At 37.7% G+C, this 26,063-nt stretch overlaps 1 protein-coding gene across 2 annotated transcripts in view; it reads right to left on the minus strand.

Moving 5' to 3' along the window:
• tubgcp4 (tubulin, gamma complex associated protein 4) overlaps window positions 1-26,063 on the minus strand; it is a 110,435-nt gene that overhangs the window by 20,370 nt on the left and 64,002 nt on the right. For both annotated transcript variants that reach the window (XM_039773377.1, XM_039773376.1), the window contains exons 7-11: window positions 25,335-25,536; window positions 24,954-25,119; window positions 24,588-24,712; window positions 7,731-7,781; window positions 7,522-7,627 (exon numbers count right to left, since the gene is read on the minus strand). In XM_039773377.1, coding sequence (XP_039629311.1) covers window positions 7,522-7,627; window positions 7,731-7,781; window positions 24,588-24,712; window positions 24,954-25,119; window positions 25,335-25,536 — 650 coding nt within the window. The remainder of the gene's footprint in view (window positions 1-7,521; window positions 7,628-7,730; window positions 7,782-24,587; window positions 24,713-24,953; window positions 25,120-25,334; window positions 25,537-26,063) is intronic.

Below are 26,063 nucleotides of genomic sequence, written 5' to 3' on the forward strand. Positions count from 1 at the left end.
AAGGGGCAGTTCTTTCAGAAAGTGTTCTTGGTCTTCCAGGCCTCAACTTGACCTCCACAGTTCCAGTTAACTGCCATTTCTTAATAACATTACAAATTGAGAAAAGAGCTACCTGAAAATGCTTTGCTATCTTCTTGTGGCCTTCTCCTGCTTTGTGAGCATCACTTATTTTATTTTTGCCAGACAGCTAGCTGCTTAGATGAGCCCATGTCTGCTGATTGTTGGGACAAGGTTTGAGGGGTCAGATGATGTATACAGCTTTACAATTTGCATCCCCTGGGTTTTTCTACTGATGACTGTGAACAATCTATAAACCCAATGATGAGCTAATTAAGGTCTGAGACCTTGGTAAAAGTTATCTGAGACGTCAAATATGTTGTGGTGCCAAAACATTTGCATGGTGCCCCTTTCAATTTTTCACTGTACAGTGCAATTGTACAAAATATAAACAATATACTAATCTTGCATAAAATGCTAAAAATAAATATGTCATCTTTACCCTTTTCCCTTTTGGAGTTCAGTTCATCTTCTGCTCACTTAAAAATTCACAGTAAGAGACATTTTTAGCAAGGGTGCCCAAACATTTGCATACCACTGACACTACTGACACTCAATATGGAAGCACAAAGAAAAAAAGAGAACAGGTGACCACCATGACATCACTACTGGACCCTGGACTCTAATACAGAAGTAACAACATACACTAAACAATGAAATGGTTTAATCAGTAATATTATATTGCATCAGAAAAGATGATTGATATGTATACTTTGCAACACTCCTATTTAGAGCAATACATTCGAACAATAACAAAACATAAATAAGTCATGAACCTTGCCCTAACCATGAATTATTGTAAAATAATACAGAGTTCCATAAATGTTCATAATGAAAATCAGCTGTCCAGATTATTGCAATTAGCAGATGAATCCTGGCTAGTAAAATAAATAAATAAATAAATAAAATAACAACCCAAATAAAGAATACCGTTTGCCTCAGAAGTGAGAATTTCTTAGACCACATACTTAAAACAAATAATGACTCATTTACACATTTAGACAAGAGAAGCAATCAGTGGGTACAAACAAATAATGAAATCAGTGATTCAAATGACAATTGTTACAAATGTTCCCGTTGATCTGTGAGGTAAAAAAAATAAATAAAATCTTAAGTCATAACTCATGCTACCAGAACTTCCATGACTTTGTACACAAAGTTATGTTGCCACACCAAGCCAATAAAATAAATAAATGGCAGCACAGTGATCACCACTACTGATTACAGCTCTGGGTTGGAAAATCCTCTAAAGTCCTGCTGTCTACCACACTACTTGGTAACTTATTCCATGTGTCTACAGTTCTCTGTGTAAAGAAAAACTTCCTAATGTTTATATGAAATTTACCCTTAACAAGTTTCCAATTGTGTCCCTGTGTTCTTGATGAACTCATTTTAAAATAGCAGTTTGGATCCACCATACTAATTCCCTTCATAATTTTAAACATTTCAATCATGTCTCCTTATTATATATATTTTGATTGTTTCTTTTGCTTGTTGAGGCTTGTGAAGTTTTTCTTTACACAGAGAACACTTGGAATGATCTACCAAATAGCATGGTAGACAGTAAGACTTTAGGGACTTTCAAAACTAGACTTGATGTTTTTTAGAAGAATTAAGTGAATACAACTGGTGAGCTCTTTTTGACTAAATGGTCTGTTCTTGTCTAGATTAGGGGTCTCTACCGGTAGCTTGCAATCCCATTCCAAGTAGTTCGCCAAAGAGTTAATGAATCCTACGTAAATTTGAAAACTTCATTAGTCAAATTAGGGTTGGGCGATCTTTCCAAAAATTCATATCACAATCCTTTTAACACAAAATCACGATCCATAATCTATCTTTTCAATATGGCATTCACTTAAGAGAATATCCGGACTCAAACTCATCAAGACCTAAGTAACACTTTATTTTAAATATCAAACAAAGTTGAATTCAATTGTTCTTTCGTTAGCTAGCTAAGCGGAGTCACGCCCCAAAGCTGGCAAGTAAATGAGGAAGGCTCCTCTCCTCGACCCGCTGCATGTTTCTTGGATTCTGGCAAAAAAAAATCGGTACCGCAAGCAAACTATGATACATAGCAAAATGAATGTTCAAGCAAATTATAGAAAAAAACCCAATCTAAATCAGTTAAGTAGTTCTCTTGTGAAAAGTGGACAGACATACGGACATTGGATTTTATATATTATATACTAGAGGGCTCCGCCACCTGCTTGCTTCGCTCATCCACCCCCGTGTTTGGTTTACCGGATATACAATACAATTTATTTTTTGTATAACCCAAAACACAAGAAGTGCTGCAATGGGCTTTAACAGGCCCTGCTTCCTAACAGCCCTCCAGCCTTGACCCTCTAAGAAGACCAGAAAAAAACTCCCTAAAAATAAACCCTTGTAGGTGAAAAATTGAAGAAACCTTGGGAAAGTCAGTTCAAAGAGACCCCCCTTTCCAGGGAGGCTGGGCGTGCAGTGGGTGTCAATACAATACAATACAATACAGTACAATACATAGAACAGAATAAATCCTCAATACAGTATAAAGACAAAAATTCTAGAAGTATGGAGTAGAATTTCACATTAGATGATATCACATAATATGATTTGGATTTGTTTTAAGTCCTGGAGACCTCATTCATCAAGCTGCCTCCTTCATTTTGCCATTCCACATCTGAAATAGCGCTAATCCGATGAAAGGACCCCTCTTTCCCACGATTCCTGCCGTCCTCCATCAGGAATGACTTTACCTTAGGCAGGCAATATACAATTTAAAGAGATTGTTATTTTCTTGGGAATTGTTACGTATGCATTATTTTCACTTTTACTTTAAAAACTTTTGTAAAAACAATACTTGTCCTTTATTGTTGGTTCTTTGCGTGGTTACATCTCTTTCTCTCACAATGTATAACGCTGCTTGAGTTGTGAAGGGGAGGCGCGGGTGAACGCACCCTAAGGTATGCCATCACATCATCTCCTGTCTTTCTGCTGCTGGCGAGCTGCACGTTTTGCTTGTCTCTTGTCGTTGTTTTAAGAACTTGGAGCACATGATGCTTGTCTGACAGATGCTAGGGTTAGATGTCTGTGAAGTTGTTTTAAATGAGGTCTCACTGCCTGGTCTCGCGTGACGTTGTAAAAACAATACTTTTCTTTTATTTATGACCCCGGGCCTAGTTAAATTCTTTCTTACTGGACATATAACTATGCTCGCGTGCTGTGGCCTTTACAGCCGCTATCCTTTTTCCTACTTTGTGTCTCTGCTGCTCACGTTGTGATCGCTTCTCCATCATCATAAATATACACCTGACTGAATTGTGTTTTCTTTGAAATAAAACTTCTTGTTGCTTTAACTGTTGCGGGTCCACAGATTCTCATAGTGTATGTTCCATTATTGTGTAAATCTACGTTTTGTGCATTGAATAATGTGCACTGAGAAACCTTATCTGTGTGTGCTCCTTCCCTTTACACTACTTTTTTTTTTATTGCCCATTCTCTTTCATCTCACAGTTCTTTTATTTGTCTTTTGTGATCTTAATGTGAAGATCACGTATCGTCTACTAGTCAGTCATTCATTCCACAGGATTTTTTTTTTATAATAGAGAGATTAATTAGTAAACCTTCAAAATAATGTGCACTTAAAGTCTCAACAGCATTCTCAGCATTTCTGGAGCCAGATAATTATAAGAATCTTCACCAAGCAGCTCTGGAAAAAGTCTGCTTTGTTTGGGTCCACATACTTCTGTGAGTCTGCCTATTCTAACATGAATGTCATGAAATCTAAAGTTCAGAACAAGACTGACAGATGAAAATTTAAATCACTCCATAAGAGTGAACCTAAGTGGCTACACTCCACCAATACACCTCTCTTGTTGACTCCATGCAATGCCAGTCATCTGCCTAACTAAAAAACACATCACACATGCAAATGGACATGTGAACAATCTTGTGATGTGAAACAGTGACATTTAACAAAATGACAAATTAATAAGTAATATCTGTGTATTTGTAATTGCATTGTTTGTTTTGACAACATTCATATTTTAATTCAATAGTGTGAGATACACTAGAAAATGCTTTCAGACATACATAGCACTAGCAGGTGAACTAAATATTTTTTTGTGATGTTTTAATGCAAAATATGAGTTGTGGACACCAACATTTTGTAAATGTTCAGGCAAAACAAGCTTATTCAGTTTGTTTGGCTTGGAATAAGCTATGAGAATAAACATTAGAAAACATAAGTAGCTCTCTACCATTTTCATTTCGTAAAAGTAGCTCTCAGGGGAAAAAAGGATTGTTCTAATTTTCTAATCTCAGCTCAAGAACCATCTGTCTTTGAGTTTTCACATTCATCTGATGTCTGTGTAGGTTTTTCTTTTGGGCACTCTAGTTTTTCACCCATAGCCCTAAGATGTGCATTAATTTAAATGCGGATTACAAAATGACCTGTTATTAGAACATCACAACAATCTACTTGGGAACAGGACATTCAGCACAACAAAGCTCACTATTCCTATCCACTTAATTCTTCCAAAATAGCATGAAGTATAGTTTTGAAAGTCACTAAAGTCCTACTGTCTACCACACTACGTGATAACTTATTCCATGTGCCTACAGTTCTCTGTGTAAAGAAAAACTTCCTAATGTTTGTGCGAAATTTGCCCTTAAGTTTTCAATCGTGTCCCTGTGTTCTTGATGAACTCATTTTAAAACAACTGTCTCAATCCACCATACTAATTCCCTTCATAATTTTAAACATTTCAATAATGTCTCTTCTTAATCTTCTTTTGCTTGTTATTAATATTTTGCAGTTCCATGCAAAGTTAGGATAACTTTGGCCAAATAATATATTTTGTTGATAAGCACTATAATAGATGAAGTGTAATTTATATCAAATTCTTTGTCAACAACTACAAAGGTTTTATTTTTAGAAATAAAGCAGCATTTGAAGAAATAAACTTCTTGCTAACTGTTAAGTACGAGGGTGGATTTATTAAACTCTTGAATTGTGTGGCAGCTTGTGGCACATTAAACATTCTACGAGTACAGGGTAGAATGGATTCCACTATATATCAAAAATGCTCAAGAAAAACGTGGGACAATTAGTCAGGAAACTGAAACCGAAAAAAGGATGGCTACCAGAACAGAACAACGCTCCAAAGGGCACTTCAAAATCTACTAAGCAGTATCTCATGAATCACAAGGTAAAGGCTTTGGAATGATCCTCGTGGTCTCCAGAATTCAATATCATTGAAAATCTGAGTAGCTCTTAAACGCACTGTGGATGCAAGAGATCCCAAGCAAGAAAGCATGGGGGAAAAACTTCCCAAACAAAAAATCATAGACTGATTATAAAAAACATTGACAAACTGTAATTTTTGTGAAAGAGGTGATACTAAGTATAAAATTAATAGGATACCTACAATTTTGAAAAAGTTACATTTACGTTCATATTTTTTTTTACTGTTTTTTTAGTCCTTCAAATACATCTTAGCTGTACATTAACAATTTCATAAAATGTCACTGTTTTACTTTGTTTGCTGTTAAGGTTGTCTTCACTATTTCATACTGAGAATGTCAACAAACATGTAATTTGGCCAGGGGACACCAGACTTTAGCATGGTAAAGTATATAATGCTTCCTTCCCTTGTGGCCAAAGGGTATGACATATGTGTACTGTAATGAGATTTTTCACATAAGGAAGACAAAAGTTCTGACGTAACATAGTTCTGTCCAGTAATAATGGAGCCAGAGGTGTTGCATGCTGATTAGCACACAAAGGTAATGATTTTACTGTGTTCTTCACATCTGACAATAATGACAATAATGAACTACTGCCCCTTCCAGGACTGGTTACCTTCTTGTATAATTCAATTTTTTCCCATTTTTTAATCAAGGTTTAGTGACCTAGGAGATACTAGGCCTGACATATAATATGAATTATAATAAGGATAACAATAAAATATAATAATTATATTTATAATTCTGTATTGTATATGTTATGTCATTAAATTAATTTCTTTTGATAACAACTGATTTCAAGCATCATTTCTCCCATACTATATAACAAAAATAATCAGTTTAAACCTTAAAGTGTCACAGTGCTTATACATACTGTCTCATTGATCCAGCATTCTAGAATTTAATCATGTTGCTGGGCTTCATCAGAAGAACGTCTATAACATTCTTCCCATTGTGGATGTGTTTTCCTTTGGTACTCCAGTTTTCATCTTACCTCCCCTAAACACATGCATGTTAGGTTAACTGATAATCCTAAATTGGCCCTATACAAGTGTGAGAGTGAGTGTGTGTAAACAGGATTGATGGACTGACACCATGTTCAAGACTGGTTTCTGCCTTGTGCCCAGTGTTGTCATTCTCTGTGACTCTAAACTGGATTAAAGACATTTCAGAATGTAATGCTAATTTAAAGATGAAGTTCATTTAATATGTATGATTAAAGAAATAATGTATCTTTTTTTTTTTTTTAACTTTGATCGAGTTTAAATTTAATATTGAGGCTATGCTGCTAAGGTCTCAAAATAAAATATTAAGTTATTAATGGAATACATATTAAGCTGAAAGCAAAAAAGAACAAAACTGCAATTTTGGTATAGCAATGTCCATTTAAATACTGTGTTGTACCTTATTTCTGATTTTTGTCAGAAAGCTATAAAATCTTAGAAAGGGCACTGTTGAGGGTATATACATAGGTGGTACTGGCAGGCTTGCTCTTTTTTTTTTTGTATTTCACATTTCTCTAAAAAGATGGAATCTATGTTACATAAGTGAAGAATGTTATTTGTGAATGGCCGAATAAACAAGTCCAATAAACTATAAATATATTGATTAAATCTAAGCCCTTGGACTAAACGGACTGGCCTAATATAATTATATAATTCAATAAAACAAAAGTATAACAATTATATCTAAACATTTGCCCATGATTCCCATCTACCATTCTCTTACAAGTGTTTGCAAAAAATACATTATCACCATCCAATCAATGCAAGATGTCCAGCAAGAGACCAACTATGGAGATTTTGTTCAGCAGATCAGGAACAAACAAGAAGAGTATAATCATCAAGTCACTGATTGCTGTGAATAAAAGATTATGGCATTTGCCACATTTTACTGCGAGTTTTAATGTAAGACCATAGAGAGATGCTTTTACTCTGAATGCCTTGCTGATGTCTAATATGATTCAAAAAGTCTATAGTTGCAAATGTACCTTGCCTCAGGTAGCATTATTGCCTGTTGGTGAACATAGAGTCAGAAATTCAGGCTTTCCTCAGTCATCTAAGGAAGTAAAAGTGTTACTGAGCTTTCTTCACTATATTCAATATATCGTCAGAGATATTAACTCTTAGAAATTTAAAGCTGCAGGCCATATCTAAAACATCTTCTCTAATATATATTTTTCTTCACAAATCATTAATTATTTAAATCAACTATTTCCAATCTGTAAACTGTTCTCACCATGTTCAGTGACAGCAGTGGGTGGTGTCTTCAGCATCAGCTGTGCATGGTCTATAAATACTTGAAAGAGCTCTCCACGCCCCAACAGGTAAAAATCTTTAATTATCTGTAAGAAACCATACAGAAACAAACAGTTAAACCATTTTCTACAAATCATTGAAACAAGCTCAGCAACACAGTAATAATCTGTACCCTAGTCTTATTCTTACCTTGAGTTGGCCCAAAAGGTCAGCTTCCTCAACCATTAGAGTCCATAAGTGCTGTTTGGAAAAAGAATGAGGGGTTTTGAATCTTTGACATAATATCATCAATATCAGAGAAATACATTAGGCTAAAAATTCTTTTACGGTGGAAGTACATTTGAAAAAGACATCTGGTATACACAATGACAAAAAGAACTACCATTTTGACAACAACCACAAGGATAGCATTGCTAAATAAAAAAATGTAATATTTCTCGGATACTATTTCAGTAAGTCATAATAATAATAATAATAATAATAAATACATTTTACCTATAAAACTCATCTCCTATGCACAAAGCACTTAATATTTAAGTCAATACTGATGGTATTCCCTTTCGCAAAGATGCTATAAAGCTTAATTTTAAGTACTGACAATGAAGCAGCAATAATATTTATACAAGACTGATACATGTGAATTGCACCTTTATTGTGTCTGTTTTAGAATGTGGCAGAAGGCAGCTGAGGGTTTACAAGATGCTGAGATATAGTCCATTAACTCAAAATTCCTCCTTGTTCTGAAACTTTTGACTATTCAGTAGCATCTTAACTAATTTTTAACTATAATATTAGGGGATGAATTGCCCTAACCCTGACATAAAATGGTCTGCATCATACCAGGCTAGGTGGATTGGCAGTTAATCTTGAATCCATGCTGTCATTACAGAGGGACTTGGACCGTATACAGGGTTGGCAGATTTGTGGCAGATAAAATTTAATGTAAGTAAATGTAAAGTATTACATGTATGAAGTGAAAGTGTTAAGTTTGAATATACAATGGGAAATCTGAAAATCGAAAGCACACCTTTTGAGAAGGATTTAGGAGTTGCAGTGGACTCAATGCTATCAACTGCCAGATAGCCTTCTTAATGAGTTCTGCACGCTGACAGAATGTTAAGTTATATAGCCCAATGTTTAGAGTGCAAGACAATGGAGGATATGCTCAAGCTTTATAACAACTGGTTAAATATCATCTGGAGTACTGTGTGCAGTATTGGTTCCCAGGTTACACAAAGAACATAGTAGCACTAGAAAAAGTTTAGGGAAGAGCAGTTAGGCAGATTCAAGGTGCACATGGGATGAGTTATGAGGAAAGATTACAACAGCTGAGTCTTTTCAGTTTAAGCAAAAGGAGATTAAGAGGAGAAATTATTCAAATGTTTAAAATTATGCAGGGAATGAATACAGTGGATTGAGACTGTTACTTTACAATGAGTTCATCAAGAACACAAGGGCACAATTGGAAACTTGTTAGTGGCAAGCTTCACACAAACATTAGGAATTTTTTCTTCACACAGAGAACACAGACAAATGGAATAAGTTGCCAAGTAGTTTGAAAGATAGTAGGACTTTATGGACTTTCAAAACTCAACTTGATGTTATTTTGGAAGAATTAAGTGGATAAGATTGGCAGGCTTCGTTGGGTTGAATAGCCAGTTTTCCTCTACACTGTTCTAATATGTACTGTAGTTTCACATAGTCAAATACCTCAAGTATTGTATCTAGCACACTTTGTAGTATCAACAATTTTTTAGCCTGTAACTGACAGGATAGCATTTTTCAGAAGAATTACTGGTGTTCACAAAAAATATATATATTTTATTTATATAGCACCTTTCTCATGTTCAAAAATACCAATAACAATCCTTTTTACTGCCACAAAAGGTTTATTCTAGTAAACCACTTCCAAGAAGATAACTTGTGGGTATTTCTACTGTGGGTTGCATTTCAGTGACTTAAAAGAAGACATATGCCTGTTTTACTGCCCTTATTTCTTCCAACAAGGGGAACTCTGGAACACTTTTTTCCCTGCTCAGATCGCTAACAAGTCCTCCAGACTCTCTTTCCTTGCACTGCCTTTCTAACGAATTCTGTAACACCTTAATGACATTCTTTAATGATAAAATCCAGGCAATACATTATAATTTAGGCTCTGCTGCTATTGACTCCAACATTGATGATTTTCCTCCTCCTACTCATTCATTTTCTATGTTTGAGCTTCCCTCCACCTCAGAAATCATGGATCTCATCAATAACTCTAAGCATTCGACCTGTCACCTGGATCCAATTCCCACTGTTCTGGTTAAAGCCTGCCTTTCCTCGTTAGCTCCTCTTGTTGCTTCAATTATTCACTTGTCATTTTCCACCGGAATTGTTCAGCAGTCTATGAAAACTGCAGTGATTCACCCCTTACTGAAAAAGCTTGGGGCTGACCCTACTGACTTTAATAATTTTATTTCAAAGGTTCTTGAAAAAACTGTGGCTTCCCAACTACATCAGCATTTATCTGCTAACAGTTTATACGAACCATTCCAGTCAGGCTTTCAACGTTTACACAGCACTGAGACGGCACTAATTAAGATCACTAATGATCTTTTAGTGGCTGCAGACTCAGGCCTAATCACAATCCTTGTTCTTCTTGACCTCAGTGCTGCATTCGACACTGTCTGTCATTCCACCTTACTAAAAAGGTTATCTGCACTAGGTATTTCTCACATTCCGTTAACTTGGTTTAAGTCATATCTTACAGACAGAACTCAATTCATTCAGCTGGACACATGTACCTCTACTCCCACTCCCGTAGTATCTGGGGTTCCTCAAGGTTCTGTCCTTGGCCCCTTGCTGTTTATCATTTATCTACTTCCTTTGGGGGTCATTTTTCGTAAATGGAAGATAAACTTTCATTGTTACGCAGATGATACCCAGTTATAGATCTCAACTTCACCACCTGCATCGCTTCTACCATCCTCACTTACTGATTGCCTTGCTGAAATCAAGTCTTGGTTTTCTTCTAACTTCTTGCAGTTGAACTCTAATAAAACTGAGGTGCTTCTTATGGGCACGAAATCTGCAATTGCGAAGGCGTCAAAGATCTCAGTATTAATAGACAACACATCTGTTACCTGTACAGATCAGATAAAAAGCCTTGATGTAATTCTGGATAGCACATTGTCTTTTCAGTCTCATATTAGTTCTGTTACCTGAGCAGTTTACTTCCACCTGCGTAACATTAATCGCCTGCGTCCATCTTTGTCAAATCACTCTACTGCTATTTTAGTCAACAGTTTGGTCACCTCCCGTCTGGACTATTCCAACTCTTGGTCTCTTGGATTCTCTTTGGTCTGCCCCAAAAGTTACTACATAAACTTCAACTTGTTCAGAATTCGGCTGCTCGTATAATTACTAAAACACCCTATTCTGATCACATTACACCTGTTATTCAGCAGCTTCATTGGCTGCCAATAAAGTTTAGAGTCAACTATAAAATTTTAGTCCTTACATATAAGGCAATTCATAATCTTGCCCCTACATATCTCTCACAGCTCCTACAAGTCACTAAACCCTCTCGCATGTTCAGATCCTCTTCTTCCATCAACTTAAATAATCCACCAGCACGTCCTCCTTATGGAACTCATTACCTGCCTACCTTAGGAACATGACTACCCTTCACCAATTTCAGGTTAATCTTAAAACTTATCTGTTCAAAACTGCTTATTCACTGTAATTGTTACTGGTGTTGTTTTATTTGGATTTAAAATTTTTAAGTTATTGAATGTTTAATTTTTATTTGATTGTACAGTGACCTTGAGTTTTTTGAAAGGCACTTCAAATAAAATGTAAAGTATCTATCTATCTATTATTATTATTATTATTATTATTATTTTCTATTACTTTAATGTTTTGGACTACTTTCACCAGTAATAACATGAACATGCTTAAACAGAACTTTTTCGTATTGGGATGCCATGCCCACAAAGAAGTAAAGTACGTTGTAATAGAAAATTCAGCAGGATGAAGTGATATTTTAGTGAGCAATGACTTGAACTAAATTTGGAGCAGCTATATTTTCCATGGCACAAGTTTGTTAAATTAGATTGGAGTTAACATTGGCCCAAAGCTGTGCCTCTGTATACAGTATATCCCTAGTTTTTGTTTTGTAAAAGCAGATATTTTGCATGTAATGTCAAAGGCATTAAAATATTCACAACCATAAGCTGGCTCAGGCATAACATGAAAGCCAGAACTTAAAACCTTGAGATCTGACCAAGCCCAAATGGTAGTGGCAAATTTTAAACACATACAATAAATCAGTACCACTATTTTTCCCCTTTCAAAGGATGTAAACACAAATGCATGCTCAGAGATGGCAGTGTCAGCAAAGAACATTGTTAAGCAGGAGGCATTTTCAAAACAACTACAAAAATGTTTTTTTTTCCATGCATGTGAGTGCAGGTACATGAGAGAGATTCTAACCTCTGATGGATTGACATCCACTGAAGACTGATAATACAGCCTTACCTATTTAGATAGACTGATCAATCAATATTTTATTTGTCCCCAAGAGGAAGTAAACTTAACAAAAGCTCAAGTGTGTCCACAAAAGACAATGCCGTTAGAAGTTTATTTATAGTGATTTACAATTAAGAGTCTTGATATCAGACTGCATCTTTTCAGTTGTCAGGATGATGAAACCCCCTCCTAGGCAGTAACCTTGAAATGCTCACTGAATTCGTCCAAGTCTGGATCACACGTATTGGCTTTAAGTGTGATGTGCTTGTATATTATATTTCTTATTCACATAAGTTTTCAAAGCCTCTCCTGATTTTTCATGATATGATCATATCAAATGAAACCCATTTATCGATAAATAGCATTTAAAAAAGTAGTCCCTGCAGTAACAAAAATGGCACAATACCTGAACTCACTGTAATTAGCCACACAGTGTGACAAATATTTCATTTTAAAAAGAGATCATATATTCCTCACTATATGGAGGTTGGCCAGTTTTGAATCCTTTCAACTTTACTTTTATTACCACGCTTATATTAACTTCACCTGTTTGTTGTCTGGTACAAATTGCAGCGGAGTGGTGGCTCTGAGGCTAAGGATCTGCGATGGCATCCCAAAGGTTGCTGGTTTGAATCCCCATCACTGCCAAAAGAGATCCTACTCTGCTGGGCCCTTGAGCAAGGCCCTTAACCTGCAATTGCTCCAGGGGAGCTGTACAATGGCTGACCCTGCGCTCTGACCCCAAGGGTTATGTGAAAACTAAAATTCCTAATACAAGAAACTGTATAAGGCGAAAAAAAGAAAAAAAAAATCTTATAATCAATACTTAAACCCCTTCCTATTGTCCAAATTACTTGAAATTTTGCACACAATGACAATACATGAATCAATAATCATTTTCACTAATTGATCAATTAATCCATGTTATTTAAGAAATTAAATTTTCATATGAAAAATAGTTCAAGATTTAAATAGATGGTGCTAGTAACAGATAGAAATATCCAAGAAACAAGTCACTGATCACAATGAAGCGGTCCTGCAGCACTTCAGAGACAACAACACTGAAATGTTCAGAATCACGGCTCGGGACAAGCTTGTGGACGCGACACAAAACACTGAAGATGTTAACCTCGAAAGAGTAACACTGACTATACTAAAACAAACCCAAGACTAAAGAGTTGAAAATAATATATATATAAAAAAAATACTTTTTAAAAACCACACTTATATTAAGTTAAAAAGTGTACTAAAAAGTAAAAAATAAGTCATACATCACTTGTAAAATAAAAGTGTGGGCTCTTTTCATCAATCAACATTCAAAAAACACGTCTTAAAATCTTAGCAAAAGCACCCACCTTTTATTTTACAAGTGATGTATAAGACACTTATTTTTTACTTTTTAGTACACTTTTTAACTTAATATAAGTGTAGTTTATATATATATATATATATATATATATATATATATATATATATATATATATATATATATATATATATATATATATATATATAAACCCCCAGGCCGCCAGATGGAGCCCTCCCTGCAGTATGGAGGTGCCCCGAAGACCAGCAGGGAATTTTGGACAATGGAGTTTTCATCCACAGCCCTGCTGGATACCACAGGGGCCACAAGAGGGAGCTGCAGGGAGGAACAAAGAGTCATATGTGCCCTATAACCTGGAAGTTCGTCATCAGGTGTGTGGAAATCAAATTTGTTTCTACTTGTCCACAGACAAGTAAACTTAGAAAATTCACTTGTCCGCCAGTTAAATTCACTTGCCCATAAACAAATAACAAAAGTGAAAAATAGTTAATTTTTTCTGATCTCTTTTATTGATACCAAAACTGCCTTCCATTTTAAAACTGAAAAAAGTTCTTTCAGGGAGTAGTATTTTGCCACCTTGCTCTAGAACATTATATAAAAGATTCCCTTATTTTAACTGGCTAATAAACAATGCCTTCATTATAGGTACACTAGTTCTTTTTTCATATATTACAGTTACATAACAGAACACTGTCCTGATTCATTTTCTGCCATGTTCTTCAGCTTTTGTCTTGCAACATCTTCTCCCCCAAGAATCTTTACCATTTGGGCTGAATGGGCTGAATGCTATTCATTTCTGCTTGAGCTGAACTGCATGGTTCCTGGACTGAGGGTCCTGCAGAAGTGGATGCTGATGACTTTTCAGGTTTTTTATGAGTGATGTGCCTGTTGCCAGGTGACAGCCAGAATTCCACAGATGGTCGTGGGTCAAACTCTTCTAAAGAAGCAGTATTGAACAGCCTAGCATAACACTCAACCTCCGAGCGTTCAGCTTTAGAAAACGCTTTTTCAATTGAACCAACTTTTTTCTTACTTTTAGACTCGTGTCTCTATCTGACGTACTAAACCCCAAGTTACTATCCTTTTTCTTTCTACACATAACCAATCACCACACGATAAACGTATTTGTGAAATTAAAACTAGTTATAAGCTTAGACCTCTGAATGGATAACATAATTAAACATGTATAATGAAAATAGTTTTTAAAGTTCTGAAAACTGAGGTCTAGGTTTTAATTTCACAAAGACGCTTATCGTGTGGTGATTGGTTATATGGAGAAAGACAAAGCGAGCGATAGCGCCCACAATCTGTCACAGTATATATATATATATATATATATATATAAAATACATATAAATATATACACACACATATATAAACCCCAACCCCCCTCTGTAAGTTATTGCTATATATTGCCTTTGATTCTTGTAAGTCTAAGCATTACCCTCTGATGAAGACCCCTGGTAGGGGTTGAAAGCTCAGGAATAAAAACTACTTTATGATACGCGATTCGGGCATGAAGCCCTCCAATGTCTTAAGACGATGGGAAACGTCGGCAATCCGTGAAGCACACACCTATGAAAAACTCTTTTTCCTGTATAGTTGCATCAAGCACGATGTAACTCCAAAATGTTTACGATTTAAACCACCGACGAACACAACGAAGATGTCAACCACCATGCAACAATTTACAAAATGAATTTTATATGAACTTAAGGAAACACACCGCCAACGAGGCTTTTACAGATCTGAAACTACGAAGCAACTTTCAAAAATCTTCACAACATGCGGACAAACGATTACAGATGAAGGGACCAAACGGATCCAGGACACAGCTTCCAAAAACCGTATTTCTAGACGACATGCATTCAACAAAAAGTAGAATAAACTCACTGGAAATCAACATACTAACAAACTAAACTAAAACTAAAAAAAGTACCGACAGAAAATGCACAAGAAATAAGGTGCAACATCGCCAGCCAACTACACACAGGACAACTGACCAAACATATTTCGACAAGTGAACAAAAAGCTCTACGATCACTACAGAACGACAACAGCATCATCATCACACCAGCCGACAAAGGAGGCGTAACTGTCATTTTAGACAAAGAATAACACACCACAGCTATGGAAGAAATTCTTTCTGACACTAACACTTATCAACAGCTGAGTAATGACCCAACGAAAACTACAATTAATAGAATAAACACTGCTCTGACCAAACTCCAGAATAACAACCACCTGGATGCACAGAATTATTATAAAATGAAATCCAACGATGCTATCTGCCCTGAATTTTATGGACTCCCGAAAATACATAAAACACCACTGAAATTCAGACCAGTGGTCAGCCTAATAGGCGGACCATCCTACAACTAATTGGGATGATGTACAAGTAAAATTTAAAGCCAATAATAAAAGTGCCAGAGAGCTGGCTAAATCCTGGTTATCAAATGACAACACCATCAACAGACTCTTGGACATAAATCCAGCATATGCAAATTTAAGAAGAACTTATTCTTAATAAACAAGACTTTACACCCAATAACCCCCACCCAGGACCTAGCCACCCCTCAGGTAAGTTATTGCTATTTATTGCCTTTGATTCTTGTAAGTCTAAGCATTATCCTCTGATGAAGACCCCTGGTAGGGGTTGAAAGCTCAGGAATAAAAACTACTTTATAATACGTGATTCATTTTCTCCCTTTGTGGATCTCCAGCTGCAAATATGCAAACCGTATCACAGACCTTCTCTTCCATTCATATATATATATATTGTGGTCTTTGGCCGGCTTGTCATCCCAGCCAATACCCCCAGGCCGCCAGATGGAGCCCTCCCTGCAGTAAGAAGGTGCCCCGAAGACCAGCAGGGAGTCATGGACAATGTAATTTTTATACAAGACCCTGCTGGACACCACAGGGGCTGCAAGAGGAAGCTGCAGGGAGGACCGAAGAATAATTCGTGCCCTATAACCCGGAAGTATGTCATAGGAAGAGCGACGTGCTTCCGGGTTGAGAAGACGACTTGTACCTGACCCGGAAGTGATAATGAATCACATGGACTGGGTATTGGGAACACTTCCAGGTCAGGATGTATAAAAGGACTATAGGAGCTCCCAGACGGCGAGCTGAGCTGGGAGGAAGGGTGGCAACGCGTCTGGGAGTTGGAGGATTGATTTATTGCTTGTATTATTGTTGATTTATGAGTATAATGGAGGAGAGGGCGCTTTGTGCACTGTGGCAATTTAATAAAGTCATCGTTTAGACTTTGACCTGGTGTCTGGAGTTGTGGACAGGGGTTCAAGGGAGCGCTACGGCCCTATATGTCCCAATATGCTGAATCTTTTAAATGAGGTCTGAGAGACTTGTGTTTAATGACTTTGTACCATAATTTAGGATAGGTTTCTCTGTTTGGAATTCCAGCACAGACAAAACGGTCCACATCGTCAGCAGTTAATAATTTTTTTTGCAAGTTAACCAATAAATGCATGTGAGTTAAACCCTGTTTTTGAAATTCTCTGACTTAAACTAATTTCCTTTTCTTTGCGTTAATGCGATCTGTGCTATCTTTTTTTTGATACTGTAGTGATTGACGTAATAAAGTGTCCCAAAAGTTCTACAGGGTGGGCCATTTATATGGATACACCTTAATAAAATGGGAATGGTTGGTGATATTAACTTCCTGTTTGTGGCGCATTAGTATATGTGAGGGGGGAAACTTTTCAAGATGGGTGGTGACCATGGTGGCCATTTGGAAGTCGACCATTTTGGATCCAACTTTTGTTTTTTCAATAGGAAGAGGGTCATGTGACACATCAAACTAATTGGGAATTTCACAAGAAAAACAATGGTGTGCTCTTTCATGAGTTATTTACAAGTTTCTGACCACTTATAAAATGTGTTCAATGTGCTGCCCATTGTGTTGGATTATCAATGCAACCCTCTTCTCCCACTCTTCACACACTGATAGCAACACCACAGGAGAAATGCTAGCACAGGCTTCCAGTATCCGTATTTTCAGGTGCTGTACATCTCGTATCTTCACAGCATAGACAATTGCCTTCAGATGACCCCAAAGATAAAAGTCTAAGGGGGTCAGATCGGGAGACCTTGGGGGCCATTCAACTGGCCCACAACGACCAATCCACTTTCCAGGAAACTGTTCATCTAGGAATACTCGGACCTGACACCCATAATGTGGTGGTGCACCATCTTGCTGGAAAACTCAGGGAACGTGCCAGCTTCAGTGCATAAAGAGGGAAACACATCATCATGTAGCAATTTCACATATCCAGTGGCCTTGAGGTTTCCATTGATGAAGAATGGCCCCACTATCTTTGTACCCCATATACCACACCATCAATTTTTTTGTTCCAACAGTCTTGGAGGGATCTATCCAATGTGGGTTAGTGTCAGACCAATAGCGGTGGTTTTGTTTGTTAACTTCACCATTCACATAAAAGTTTGCCTCATCACTGAACAAAATCTTCTGCGTAAACTGAGGGTCCTGTTCCAATTTTTGTTTTGCCCATTCTGCAAATTCAGTGCAACGATCTGGGTCATCCTCATTGAGATGCTGCAGTAGCTGGAGTTTGTAAGGGTGCCATTTGTGAGTAGCTAATATCCGCCGAAGGGATGTTCGACTAATGCCACTCTCCAGTGACATGCGGTGAGTGCTACGCTGTGGGCTCTTGCTGAATGAAGCTAGGACAGCCACTGATGTTTCTTCATTAGTGACAGTTTTCATGCGCCCACATTTTGGCAAATCCAACACTGAACCAGTTTCACGAAACTTAGCAAGCAGTTTGCTAACTGTAGCATGGGAGATGGGTGGTCTCGTAGGGTGTCTTGCATTGAAATCTGCTGCAATGACCCGGTTACTGCGTTCACCAGACATCAACACAACTTCTATCCGCTCCTCATGTGTTAACCTCTGCGACATGTCAATGGCTGTAAATAAAGAGAAACTTGTAAATAACTCATGAAAGAATAAAGTTACGTTAAAACCAAGCACACCATTGTTTTTCTTGTGAAATTCCCAAGAAGTTTGATGTGTCAAATGACCTTCTTCCTATTGAAAAAACAAAAGTTGGATCCAAAATGGCCGACTTCCAAATGGCCACCATGGTCAACACACATCTTGAAAAGTTTCCCCCCTCACATATACTAATGTGCCACAAACAGGAAGTTAATATCATCAACCATTCCCATTTTATTAAGGTGTATCCATATAAATGGCCCACCCTGTACTTTAACAATCACTGACTGTATAACCCCAAATCCAACTTTCTAGCACCTTCTCCAACCCCTACTCCCACAGGTCTGCAACCCGCTATATAAACTGCTCAAAAAAATTAAAGGAACACTTTGAAAACACATCAGATCTCAATGGGACAAAAAAATCCTCCTGGATATCTATACTGATATACACTGGGTAATGTGTTAGGAACGAAAGGATGCCACATCGTTTGATGGAAATGAAAATGATCAACCTACAGAGCCCTGAATTCAAAGACGCCCCAAAAATCAGAGTGAAAAAATTATGTGGCAGGCTAGTCCATTTTGCCAAAATTTAATTGCAGCAACTCAAAATTGTACGCAGCACTTTGTATGGCCCCTGTGTTCTTGTATACATGCCTGACAACATCGGTGCATGCTTCTAATGAGATGACAGATGGTGTTGTGGGGGATCTCCTCCCAGATCTGGACCAGGGCATCACTGAGCTCCTGGACAGTCTGAGGTGCAACCTGGTGGCATTGGATGGACCAAAACATAATGTCCCAGAGGTGTTCTATTGGATTTAGGTCAGGAAAGTGTGGTGGCCAGTCAATGGTATCAATTCCTTCATCCTCCATGAACTGCCTGCATACTCTCACCACATGAGGCCAGGAATTGTCTTGCACCAGGAGCCACTGTACCAGCATAGGGTCTGACAATGGGTCCAAGGATTTCATCCTGATACCTAATGGCAGCCAAGGTGCCTTTGTCAAGCCTGTAGCGGTCTGTGTGACCCTCCATGGATATGCCTCCCCAGACAATCATTAACCCACCACCAAACTGCTCATGCTGAATGATGTTACAGGCAGCATAATGTTCTCCATGGCTTCTCCAGACCCTTTCACTTCTGTCACATGCTCAGGGTGAACCTGCTCTCATCTGTAAAAGCACAGGGCACCAGTGGTGCATCTGCCAATTCTGGTATTCTATGGCGAATGCCAATCGAGCTGCATGCTGCTGGGCAGTGAGCTCAGGGCCCATTAGAGGACATGGGGCCCTTGGGTCACCCTCATGAAGTCTTTCTGGTTGTTTGGTCAGAGACATTCACACCAGTGGCCTGCTGGAGGTCATTTTGTAGGGCTCTGGCAGTGCTCATCCTGTTCCTCCTTGCCCAAAGGAGCAGATACTGGTTCTGCTGATGGGTTATGGACCTTCTATGGCCCTCTTCAGCTCTCCTAGAGTAACTGCTTATCTCCTAGAATCTCCTCCATGCCCTTGAGACTGTGCAGGGAGACACAGCAAACCTTCTGGCAATGACACGTATTGATGTGCCATCCTGGAGAAGTTGGACTACCTGTGCAACCTCTGTAGGGTCCAGGTATCGCCTCATGCTACCAGTAGTGACACTGACTGTAGCCAAATGCAAAACTAGTGAAGAAACAGTCAGAAAAGATGAGGAGGGAAAAATGTCAATGGTCTCCACCTGTTAAACCATTCCTGTTTTGGGGGTCATCTCATTGTTGCCCCTCTAGTGCATCTGTTGTTAATTTCACTAACACCACAGCAGCTGAAACTGATTAACAACCCCCACTGCTACTTAACTGACCAGATTAATATCCCATAAGTTTCATTGACTTTATGCTATACTCTGATTAAAAATATGTTCCTTTAATTCTTTTGAGCAGTATATATATATATATATATATATATATATATATATATATATATATATATATATATATATATATATATACTGTATATACACACACACACACACACACACACACAGAGTAGAGTCTTTCTTATCTGACATAAATGGGCCAGCAGAACGTCGGATAATCAAAAATGTTGGATAATGGGAGGTGTTAAGAAAAAGCCTATTAAACATCAAATTATAAATTTTAAACATTATGAACCTAATAATCATGTTTTACAACAAAACAACAGAATAAATTAACTGAAAAAATGAACTTACAGTTACAGAATTGTCTGAAGTTAAATACAGTATGTACTGTACTTAAAAAGTTCAGTCCTGTGATGATTTAAAGACATTTTTGATCATAGTCTGTTTTCCTGACGAGTGCCGTTTATGCTGCCAAGTATCGCCATCTTTGCAGCATCATTATGTCGATTCCTGTAGCTTCTTCTTGTTACTCAATGTAATTAATTGCATTTTCTAGAGCCTCAACTCCGTCACTCATATAGTCAACATCCGTACAATCGTATACTGTTTACTACAGCATTGTGACTGCATGTATGTGTGTGTGTGTGTGTGTATGTGTGTGTTTGTGCTGTGACGTGCATGCTGTGACATGCGAGTCCCCATCTTGCACACGAAAACACTAAGCTGAGTCTCAGTACTTTAGCAACACCAGCTTTATTCAGCTTGAAACAGCAACAACATGGTTATTTATTGTAGCGGGATCTGCCACTCTCCTATACAAAGACACAGCAGTCAGGCAGGGTCTGGGCAAAGTAATACTGTGCTCTGGGCATTTATAATGTTCCTTGTATCACCCATCAACAGCAGGCACTTATAGCATGTCCACGATCTTTTCGGATTCGCTTTTATGGCTAACTGCTACAGCACTGGAAGACTGCTATTGCTTTGGGACTTGTATCTCAGAATGGATGAATAGTAACTTTCTCAAGTTAAATAAAGAGAAAACTGAAATCTTAGTGATTGGCAATAATGGATACAATGAGGCTATCAGTGATTTGCAATAATGGATACAATGAGGCTATTAGAAATAAACTGAGCCACCACCATCTACTCAAAGCACGGGATGTTCCAACAATGATGGATGGATTAAAAGCCAGAAGTCTGTATGACCATCAACATCAAGTGACTCCGTGAGAACCCTAACTACAAAGAGGACTACAGTAATCCCTCGCTATATCGCGCTTCGACTTTCGCGGCTTCACTCTATCGCAGATTTTAAATGTAAGCATATCTAAATATATATTACGGATTTTTCGCTGGTTCGCGGATTTCTGCGAACAGTAGGTCTTTTAATTTATGGTACATGCTTCCTCAGTTTGTTTGCCCAGTTGATTTCATACAAGGGACGCTATTGGCGGATGGCTTAGAAGCTACCCAATCAGAGCATGTATTACATATTAACTAAAACTCCTCAATGCTATAAGATATGCTTCCCGGGCGGTGCTTGATTGTTTGCTTGTCTCTGCCTCTATCTCACCCTCTCTGACATTCTCTGCACCTGACGGAGGGGGTGTGAGCAGAGGTGCTGTTTGCACAGACGCTGTTTGCCTAGTGGATACAGACGCACCTCTAAGAAATGCCGCTTTATCGCGGTGCTTCCAAAAGCACACTTATTGATTTTTTGATTGTTTGCTTTAATCTCACGCTCTCTCTGACGTTCTCTGCGTCTGACGGAGGAGATGTGAGCAGAGGGGCTGTTTGCACAGAGGCTGTCTGCTTAGAAGATACTGACACTCTTCTAAAAAATGCCGCTTTATTGATTTTTTGATTGTTTGCTTTTCTTGGCGAACGCTATCTCTCTCTCTCTCTGAAATTCTCTGCTCCTGAAGAGAAGATCTATTTGCATTCTTTTAATTGTGAGAAAGAACTATCATCTCTGTCTTGTCATGGAGCACAGTTTAAACTTTTGACTAAAGGGTGCTATTTCATGTCTAGAGGGCTCTAATAACATTAACAGTGTGGGAGAGTTTATAAGGGCTTAAAATATATAAAAATAACTATAAAAACATATGGTTTCTACTTCGCAGGTTTTCATCTATCACGGGGGGTTCTGGAACGCAATCCCCGCGATCGAGGAGGGATTACTGTATTTCATTTATGTTAGGTAGAATGCCCAGAGGGGACTGAGCAGTCCCGTGGCCTGGAACCCCTGCAGATTTTTTTTTTTTTCTCCAGCTGTCTGGAGTTTTTTTTGTGTTTTTTCTGTCCACCCTGGCCATCGGACCTTACTCCTTTTCTATGTTAACTAATGTTGTCTTATTTTAATTTCTTATTTTGTCTTTTATTTTTCTTTTCTTCAGTATGTAAAAGCACTTTGAGCTACTTTTTGTATGAAAATGTGCTGTACTGTATAAATAAATGTTGTTTTTCTTGTTGTTGCTGTGCGTGTCGTCCCGTTGGGTGGAATCCCACAAGAGTTTAGAAACTCACTCACCCCAGCCATGATTCTTTTCAAAGGTAAAGTGCAGGTTCATTGCTTTATGTATTTTTACTTTATATTTTGTATTAATCATTTTTATATGAATAGTTTTGGGTTGTGGAATTAATTATCTGAGTTTCCATTATTTCTTATGGGGAAATTCGCATTGACATACTGTACAAGTGCTTTGGACTGCGAGCACGTTTCCAGAATGAATTATGCTGGCAAACCGAGGTTCCACTGTAATTAGCTGCGGTAGATTCGGGAGCAACAAAAAATAGACTGCTTTCACGCTCGCAACTTGCAGTTCTTGTTGCCAACTGATGCGTTTTTTTTGTGGTGGGACGACGGATAATATGGAATGTCAGATAAGGAAGGAGAAGCGAGACTCTACTGTATATTATATATATATATATATATATATATATATATATATATAAATCCTTACTCCACCCTTTTCATCCTCAGACAAGATGCTTCAATGATAAAGTGGTAGATAGCTCATTTGGCGGTAGTGATCGCTGTGCTACTAGCCGAGTATAGTAATATTTCATATATTCCAGTTTACATTCCTCAAAGATAGATACATATATCAATATATAAAAGTAAAGCCGAGGAATTATAGCTATTACTTTAAAAGTTTATGAATTGTTTATTTAAAATTAACTATCACTTAAAACAGAAGAGTTAATCCACAAAGAAAATCATAATCAACTGTTTATCAAAATCAGATGAATTTTTATGGATGGTCAAGGTTTTTCCCCCAAGCCTTTTTTGATTTTCTAAACAATGCTAAGCTTTATACAGTACATTATGAATTAACCCTAACTCTGTTTAAGAAGACTATTGTTTTTTCTTTATATGCTTCTGTACCTTGGAAAAGGTGGAACAAGTTTATTAACCCTATTAGTGATTCATGTGACCAGACGATTTTTCTCAGGTGATTACCACCATTGGAACTAACGTTGTAATTGGCATATTTTCAAAAAAAAATCCAAAGGAATACCCTGGACTGTGCTTTTATATTAAGCATGGTGCATTTGTTTTTTTTTTTTTGTGTGTGTATGTTATATTTGTAATTGTGTAAGGTTCCAAAATCCGTAAATGAGAAGCGTGTTACGTATTGAATTAATTAATCATAATTGAAATTTATAAAATTTTGAAATTTCTTCTCTCCTTTCGCTTCCTATCCTTCTCTGGCAAGCTTCATCCCTCCTGACTCTTGCTGCCAGAGTAGTGGCAGCTGGCTCTATTTAAGACGCACGCGGGAGCACTCCAGGTTGCCCATTACCATGTTCCGGAAGTAGTACTCCCAGGTGTGTCAGAAGCCTGAATTCATAAGGCTCTGCAGTCTCTACAGCAACCCCTGGTGGCACCAACAGAACCCAACAGGGCTACAGAGAAATCCAACTCCCAGAGTGCCCTGCGTAAATCCGCAACACCACAGCAACCCGGGGTCTGCCCTCTAGCATCCTGGGGAGATAATGTCTTGAGCCCACTCTCCCTCCCCTGGTCCTTCTATCATACAGGCATCCAGCCATATATACAGTATAAACACACACATACAAAAAATCATATACAAACACACACATTCATAAATTCATCACTGTTGCAAGGAAGATATGGTAGTGACACTATTTACAAACACCTTACTAATTCCCCATTTTACAAGACCTGACATCAAATTGTATAATATAACTTCTATTTATCCATCATTAACACTAGAATCCCTGAAGGCCGGGCCTTCTTAATTTTTCTCACAGCTCATCACAACTGCACCCACTGCACACCAATAAGCGCCTTTGTTTTTTTCCAAATGTGTCACCTGGTTCAAAATACCCTACCTCTGCAACTGTGCTTCGGATGCCATCAATTAGGTTCTCAAAATCAACAAGACTGAAAAGAGGTTGCTGCTTAAGATGATTAAACTCTGCAGCAAACAAATCCTCCTGATGCTTGAGAATAGAACCTGAGGAAAAGGCAGACAAGCTTTACTGGAAATTTAGATTTTGTCTGAAACAGAAAAAGCAATTCAGTATCAAATACTTCTTGCTAAAAATAACCAAAATCCCAAACAATGAACACTTATTGAAAGTTAGAGACTATGATGTCACACTAGTAAGTATTATGATAAACAGCTTTAACAGAAAAGTTTCACCTTTTGAATGTTGATCTATATTGCCATTAGAATAAGAACTACATTATCTTACCAGATCGAGATGGGTTTTGATTCTGATTTTCAAACATTTGGACAGATTCTCCCACAAACAGGATTTTTTCAGCTACACGAACTGGGATATAAGAAGGCAACATCTCTGCACGTAAGGAAAACTGCTGTAGAGATGGGGCCAACATGTTCTCTTCCTCAATCAGGCGCTATTGAAAGATACAACCAGGAAATTAAAGGATACATCTGACAACAGTATGCATAAGTTGCAGAGGAGATACTTAAAACTACAGTACATTCAATTATAAGATAAAACAGTAAATTACAAATGTTTTATCCATGAGGACAGTGATGAATAATTATCAAGCGATTATAAAATTGTACCAAATATATCAGTTATTTACTAGCTGTTCATCCTCCTCACCAGGTCCTGTAGTTCTCTTAGCTGTTTTCCAGTCAGGCCACCAATTCCCAGGTCTTCATCATCCTCTTCAAGGGGAGCAGATCCTCCTCCGGCACTTGGGCCTTGCTTTACAAAGAATTCCTCACTCTGGTCCAGTAACAATCCATGCAACATCCAGGCAGCTAGCTGTTTGTACATTACACCATGACAAACAGCAAGGATCCTAAACAGGCAGAAATAGCATATAAATATTATGTAGCAAATGGTCCAAGTAGATATTGAAGTAAAACATTCAGTTTAAAGTTCAGTTTTAAAACACACTGTGACACAAAAAGTGACAATAAAATGAACTTTTAGAAAACATATTACCCCACCTGCCCAATATTTTATTGCATTACCATATGGAATCCTTATTACTACACATTTAATTTTTTGTCACTAATCAATACAAATTATTTACACATAAACAGAAAGTGAACAGTTCAATAAGTTCAGTATTTTCTTCATGGAGTGCTGAATTTGGTACAGCTGCACTTTGTTTTAAATGGGCAGTGACTGCTCAACATGCATTTTTACTGTTTGCTTAACTTCAGTTGTATGCTTTTGCCATCATCACATTTATACATTGTAGCTATGTATGACAAAGGTTTCCAAACGGCTTAAAAAATGGTTCAAATGCAGCTACCAGACAAACATTCCAGCACTAGTATTACTCGCGGTACATGAAAGTGCTATAAAAGACTGTCTGAT

This window comes from Polypterus senegalus, chromosome 12 (assembly GCF_016835505.1).
Source record: "Polypterus senegalus isolate Bchr_013 chromosome 12, ASM1683550v1, whole genome shotgun sequence".
Taxonomy (NCBI): domain Eukaryota; kingdom Metazoa; phylum Chordata; class Cladistia; order Polypteriformes; family Polypteridae; genus Polypterus; species Polypterus senegalus.